At 26.4% G+C, this 7,987-nt stretch overlaps 1 protein-coding gene across 1 annotated transcript; it reads left to right on the top strand.

Annotated features, from left to right (window-relative positions):
• The first annotated feature begins 3,516 nt into the window (after nt 1-3,516).
• Nucleotides 3,517-4,523, top strand: LOC130509919 (uncharacterized). Its single transcript, XM_057006232.1, has 3 exons — nt 3,517-3,615; nt 3,734-3,957; nt 4,139-4,523. Exons 1-3 carry the CDS (start codon nt 3,517-3,519, stop codon nt 4,521-4,523), a joined length of 708 nt encoding a protein of 235 aa, XP_056862212.1.
• Nucleotides 4,524-7,987: the final 3,464 nt, after the last annotated feature.

The raw sequence follows: 7,987 nt of genomic DNA, 5'->3' as shown, positions 1-7,987 counted from the left end.
TCATAAAAACAAATGTTTGACAATCACTAATTTTGCGGTAACATCCAAATATTTGAACAACTGAAAATTTGTTATAAAGATATCACTTCATTCAAATTTTCAGGAGGAATATTATTTAGCATCCTTTCATGCTTCAATAAAGATTGTCAATTTTAAATTTATAAATCCACTTTATGATATCTTCATGATAAGGTAACTAAAAAAGACAATCCTTAGATCTCGGTTAACAACCAGGTCTAACCTATCTATCTATACTATTATTTGCGAAGTGATTTTTCGCGACGGAGCTCCCACGTTAAAAGTTAGAGCGGTTAATATCGATACTAACCTTAATGAATAAAAAAATAATTAAGCTAAAAAAAAAACGAAAATTAATTTATTTGATTAGATAATTGATTAAAATTAATGATAGATAGATTTGTCCAAACTCTAAAAATATTTTAAAATATAATATAATTCATATATGTATGTTGTGTTGTTGTCTGAATTTCTTTCAAATATAAAGTTGAAAACATAAAGTATATAACTAAATATTAATCAAAAAAAACTTAATGAATAAAAAATAAATTAAGCTAAAAATAAAAACGAAAATTAATTTATTTGATTAGATAATTGATTAAAATTAATAGTAGTAAGATTTATCCAAAATCTAAAATATTTAAAATATAAATATAATTCCTGTATGTATGTTGTGTTGTTATCTGATTTTTTTTCAAATATAAAGTTGAAAACATAAAGTATATAACTAAATATTAATCAAATAAAACTTAATGAATAAAAAATATAATTAAGCTAAAAATAAAACGAAAATTAATTTATTTGATTAGATAATTGATTAAAATTAATAGTAGTAAGATTTATCCAAAATCTAAAAATATTTTAAAATATAAATATAATTCCTATATGTATGTTGTGTTGTTATCTGATTTTGTTTTCAAATATAAAGTTGAAAACATAAAGTATATAACTAAATATTAATCAAATAAAAGTCTTAATTTTATAAGTTTGAAAATATAATTAATATGTAATAAATAAATATGTATACAAAGAAATTTATAAAAAAATATAATCAATATGTAAGAATTTTCAAACGAAATAAATAATAATTTATTATCATAGTCTTTTAGTTAGTAACACATATATTAATGATTAATTATAAAATATTTAGTAATTATGATTTAATATAATAAAAACCAAACATAAAAACGAATTTAAGTTTTATGAAATCAGATAACTCATTAAAACTGATAATAATAAAAATATTTTTAAAAAATAAAAAAGATAATTCATATACATATTTTGTTAAAAATAAACTGATGTAACAAAAGATATTTTATTAAAATAAAAATATTGAATATAAAATTAATATTTAATTAATTATTAAATATAAAAATTATAGTGTATATGTTTATATTTTTGTAAACTATTAAGCCCGCATGTGCGGGCATATCACAACTAGCTAATAAAACTGCAAGGTCTTATCCTACAATCACGTAAAACTGAAAATATTTGACTACATAGCAGATTTTGGCTAGATCTTTTATTAGTTACAAAAACACTAATATTTTGCCTACATACTAGGTATTTTCTTGCATCATGTGCAGTAAGAAAATTTTAAAATGTTTTTTAACAGATAAATATAAATTATATTTAATTTTTATTAATATTATAAATTTTCTTTTTCTTATCAATATTTAATGTAAATTTGATTTAACTGAATATTAAAATTAAGATAAAAACTATTTTGTTTATTTTGAATTATATTTAAGAATGTGCATGTATATATTTAAAATTATAATCTTAGATAGATTTTTCTATCTATTTATTTAATTAAATATATTAAATAAATATGTAAGATTCATAACTGTCAAAAATTAAAATTAAACAATATTTATAAAATCTGTAGATGTATATAAGAAACTAATGATTTTACGATTTAATTTGATTTTATGATGTAATTTGATTTTATGGTTTAATTTTTATAATTTTCTAAAATATGTATATATTTTTGAAATATTTTTAATTTAAATGATATTTGAAATTTGAAATGCCATACTTGAATATATTTATTTTAATGATGATTTATGAGTTATTATCATATTTTAAAAATTACAAAAATATATATCAACAATAATACAATATATGAGTTATTACCATATTTTAAAAAGTTTACCAAAAATATAAATTAATATTAAATATAATTTTCCATGTCATATTAGTCTATAAGACATGTCATCAATTTTAGTAGCCATGTCATATTATTTTTGTGAAAATGATTGTAGAGAAGACATGTGGCAAAATCACTTTTCAAATATAGTTTAGGGGATGTAAAATTTCATAATTGTCAAAAATTAAATTAAAAAATATTTATAAAATCTATAGATATATATATATATAGAAAATTAATGATTTTACGTTTTAATTTGATTTTATGATTTAATTTTTATAATTTTCTAAAAATATGTAATATTTTTGAAATATTTTAATTTAAATGATATTTTAAATTTGAAATATCATAATTGAATATATTTATTTTAATGAAGATTTATGAGTTATTACCATATTTTAAAAAAGTCCAAAAATATAAATCGAAAATGAATGTACTATATGAGTTATTACCATATTTTTAAAAGTTACCAAAAATATAAATTAACATTAAATATAATTGTCCATGTCATATTAATTTATAAGACATGTCATCAATTCTAGTAGACATGTCATATTTATTTTGTGAGAATGATTTACATGTGGCAAAATCACTTCTCAAATATAGTCTAGGGGATGAGTGCGGTTTGAACTATTTGATTTACGTAATTGGAAGTTATATATATATATAGCACATCTGTTGGATAATTCCAATTAACTTAAAAGAAAGTTAACTTATTAAAAAGAAAGTTTAGTAGGTTAACGAAAAGGAAAAATATCAAGCTTAGGAATGTTTCCATATTATTATTAGGAAATAGATGCAACTTCTTCCTATATAAAGAGCTTTCATGGAGAGATGTATCATCATGACAAACACATTTATTTAGTTTTGAGAGAGTTTCTAAATCTAATAAGAAATGATAGTTCTTATATTTTTGTGTGTTCTTGCAACTTTAACTGGTATCAGAGCTCCAGGTTTCGAAAATTGTTTACAAGAGGAGTTGTAATTCGATCAAAACATGAGAGACGATGTCACTTCTCAAGCACATGATAAACGCTTGAGAGGAAGAAGGACATAGGATGTCCGATGCTAACATCGACCAACTACACTGTATGGTCGATGCGCATGAAAGCGATGCTTCGTTTATACGAAGTTTGGGATACGATTGATCCAAGGAGAAATGACGCAAAGAAGAACAATATGGCGATTGCTCTAATCTTTCAATCAGTCCCAGAGGCGCTGATACTTCAGATAGGAGAACATGATACATCAAATAAGATTTGGGAAGCTGTCAAATCCCATAACCTAGGTGCTGATCGTGTGAGAGAAGCGAGGTTACAGACTTTGATGTCTGAGTCGACAAGCTGAAGATGACAGACATAAACACGGTGGATGACTACGCAGGAAAACTTTCAGGCTTAGCATCGAGAGCAGTCGCGTTAGGAGAGATAATGGAAGAATCGAAGATGGTAAAGAAGTTTCTGAAGGGACTTCCAAGAACGAAGTTCATTCACATCGTAGCTTTGTTAGAAACAAGTGCTGGATCTAAATTAAACGGGGTTTGAAAATATTGTTGGGAGATTGAAGGCTTTCAAAGAACGAATAAAAGAAGAAACCCAAGATGAAGATCAATCGAAGCTAATGTTTGTGAAGAATGATGCACAAGGTCGTGGAGGCCAAAACAACTCGCGAGGAAGAGGTAGAGGTTATGGTGGAAGAGGAAGAGGAAGAGGACGAGGAAGGTCCAATGGTTCTGATGGTCATAACAAAGGAGGAGAAGCTTCAGACAAGACAAGAAGGACTACTTTAAGGTTAAATCCTAGAGATGCGACAAGATGGGGCACTTCGTGTCACATTGTCCTACACGACCAAGAGAAGATGCTAACCTAACGGAAACAAAAGAAGCAAATGCATTATATATGCACAAAGTAGTATTCCTCAACGAAGAGAGAGTGTTTCCTAAAAGGTTTGATGTATGTGATGGAATACAAGTATATGGTATCTTGACAATGGTGCTAATAACCATATGACAGGAAAGAGAGAGTTCTTCTCAAACCTAGATGAGAGTATCAAAGGCAAAGTCGTATTCGGTGATGGATCAAACGTCGAGGTTGTTGGGAAAGGTTCGATCACGTTCAACGGAAAAACAGGGGAGAGAAGATCACTCAAAGACATCTACTACATTCCTAGTCTAAAACACAACATCATAAGTCTTGGACAAGCAACCAAGAACGGTTGTGAGGTTAAAATGAAAGGAGACTTGCTAATTCTAAGTGACCCCTGTGGAAGGCTATTAGTACAATTTTCAAGATCTCCAAACCGATTGTACAAGACGCCAATGGAGATTGAATATCCAGAGTGTCTTCAAATACAATAAACTGATGTTACATCGACGTGGCATGCACGGCTCGTACATGTGAACTTTGGAGTAATGAAGAATATGGTAGACAAGGAGATGGTAGTAGGGATGTCTCATGTGATACACGAGAAAGAAGTTTGCAGCGCCTGCTTAGTTGGGAAGCAAACTCGGAAGTCTTTCCCGTCTAAAGCGAAGTATCGAGCAGCACACGCATTGGAGCTGGTACATGGTGACTTGTGCGGTCTGATATCACCATCAACACCAGCAAACAATAGATATGTATTTGTCCTAATCGATGACTACTCCAGATACATGTGGACGATGCTACTAAGAGAGAAGAGTGAAGCATTCGATCGGTTCAAAAAGTTCAAGGAGTACGTGGAGCTTCAAAAGAAGCTAAAACTCAAGACTTTTCACACTGATAGAGGAGGAGAGTTCACATCTTCTGAGTTCATTCGTTTTTGTGAAGAAAACGATGTAACTAGTCATCTCACCGCACCGTATACGCCGCAACAAAACGGTGTGGTCGGGAGAAGAAATAGAACACTAATGGAGATGACAAGGAGCTTGATGAAAGCGATGAAGATTCCTAATCAACTATGGGGTGAAGCAGTATGTCATTCAACATATCTCATAAACTGCATTGCTACAAAGGCCTTGGAAAACAAGACTCCATACGAAGGCTTGTATGTTAAGAAACCGAACATTGAGCATCTAAGGGTCTTTGGGTGTGTAGCTTTTGCAAAGATCAATGCTCCACATCTCAGAAAGCTAGATAATGTTTGCGTTTGCTGAAAAAGCTGCCATTTTGATGTTGGTTTGTGTTCTCGTAGTTCAACGTTTACTTTTTGCTGAAAAAGTTGCGGTTTTGAAATTGGTTTGTGTTCTAGCAGTTTTACATTTGCGTTTTGCTTAATAAGTTGCGGTTTTGTTGTTTGTTTCTGTTCTTTAACGTTTGCGTTTTGCTAAAAAAAAGTTTCGATTTTGATGTTTGTTTGTGTTCTCGCAGTTTATAATGTTTGTGTTTTACTGAAAAGTTGCGATTTTAGGCTTTCTTTGCAGATTCTACGTTGCTGAAGTGATTCTAGCTATGGAGTATCAACACAAGCTAGGGATTATATACAGAGACCTTAAGCCTGAGAACGTGTTAGTATGTGAAGATGGACAGATAATGCTATCCGACTTCGTTCTGTCCCTGAGATGTTCCGTCACCCCAACTCTAGTAACTAAATATAATTGCCTTTTACTTATTAACTAGGTGGTTGCCTGTGAATTCGCGGATAGAAATATTATACATTATATGTCAATATATATTATGTATACAATATCATAAAGTTTCCATAAATTTGATAAAAAATAATGGATGAATATTTAGTTTTAACAAATACTTGTGAAGTTATATATGTAATTATCACATTAACTTCCTCAACACATATTTTGTAACTTTTTCGATCGTTTTTATTTTTTTGTTATAATTTTGTTCTTTTAATTAAAACCAGAGTTTGACCCGCACACCCGTGCGGATATTTAATTTTATTTTTAATAAATAAATATTTATTTTTTGTAAATGATAATATATATTTTAAAAATTTATCCTATTAAATAATTGTTTAATATGAAATTTATAAAACATAAAAATTTTATAGTTTATATTGAATAATTTTATTTTGTCTTGTAAATCATCAATTGTATCATCCATATTTTTAAAATATGGTTCTTCCTTTCGCACAAATGTAATTTTAGTTTCTATAGATCAAAATTTTATGATAATTTATATTTTTTAGATACTATTTTAAGTATGGTGCTATATGTTGAATTTATTTTGGACTATTATTTATATGAAAATATACATAAATCATATATTTATATACAATTTAATAATTTATTATATATTATATAAATGATCCTTTTATATTACTTTTGTTTTTTTATTATTAACAAATCATGTAAAATATGACTATATAATTTTAAAACAATATGATTTTATAAATTTAGTAAATGGATAAAAACTCATTTTAAGGGAATTTATGTTTGTTTAATCATGTTTATTACTTAATTTTTTGTCATCTTATTAATTAGTTAATAATAATATAACATTAATATATCTAAATTGATTTTGTTATATTTTATGGTTGTTGCTTAATCAATATAACATTGATTGTTTTCGTGTATATTAATTAGTTATTTCAAATTTAGTTTATAAAATTAATGAGCTTAAAAATCGATTTGTTTAAGTATATTTATAAGTTTGTATTTTAAAAAGATAATTAATGCTAAAAATTAGGATTATGTAATTTATCAGTTGCATTAAATTGTAATTAATTAGTTATTTTAGTTTATGATCTAGTTAGGAAATAAGTTTTTAAATTAGGAAAGTACAAATGATACTTAATGTTAAGTTTATTAATTACTTCAATGGCATTGCTTTGTAAATAATTTGTAACTTTAAGGGTTATTTCTTATTTGTATTTCTCTTTTAATAAAATAGATAGATGTAACTCATATTTATTTGATAATATTTTGGTTTTTTGCGAATATTCAGTTATACTTTTATATATGTCTATCTTTTATTTTACAATAATTAATTTAAATAAATAGTTATTTTTTGATATTATATATAGTTTAATTTTATAACAGTGTAGTTCATATGTCTTATTCAGCATATTTTTATGTAATTCATTTTGTTAACCATTGTTAATACATACCAATAAATTTTCACACATTTTCTACACCAAAATTCATTGTAAAATAATAAAATATAGAAAAACCCCAACATATAAAAATAAATATTTATAGTTTTTTCTGCAAATTTACTTTGAAAACTTATTTAATTATATTCTAAATTTTAGAATTACATACATTATTCTTTTTCATTTTATCTTATATTAATAATAATTATTATTATTATAAATTTTTGAATTATATACGACTAAAGCTAGTTAAAGTTCTTATTCATCATTAATCAGATATAAGATAGGTTAAGATCTGTTAGAGAAGATTGTGCTTTTTGCAATTTAACATGGAAGCTATAGTATATATAATGGGATATGAAACCATTAAGTATTTTGCAAATTTATCAAACCAATTTGCTTAAACAATTTTTATTTATATTTTTTTCAAATATTGCATCGATCTTGTGTTAGTATAAATGAATTAAACTTGTATGATATTATATAGAGAGATGGCGATTAATATAAAAAATTCCATTGCTTTGTTTTGGTTTATTCTTTAGTTATGCATGAAGATAAAAATGATTAGGAGAATATTAAAGATTATGGTTTGATAAATTTTCATGGGAAGATATTGGCAAGGCATTAGTGCCGACAGAAATGTTGCATTGATTGTACTTGATTCTAGAGGCTGATTTAATTGTGGCGTTAGATTAATTTAGGAAATCTGTATTATTAAAAAGGAAAATACAGAATACTAATTACATATTTAATAACTAATTCAGTGGCATTCTAGTGTAAATAAATTCTAAG

This window comes from Raphanus sativus, chromosome 3 (assembly GCF_000801105.2).
Source record: "Raphanus sativus cultivar WK10039 chromosome 3, ASM80110v3, whole genome shotgun sequence".
Lineage (NCBI taxonomy): Eukaryota > Viridiplantae > Streptophyta > Magnoliopsida > Brassicales > Brassicaceae > Raphanus > Raphanus sativus.
Note: the sequence above shows the minus strand (reverse complement) of the source record. Positions and strands in the feature narration are given on the sequence as shown.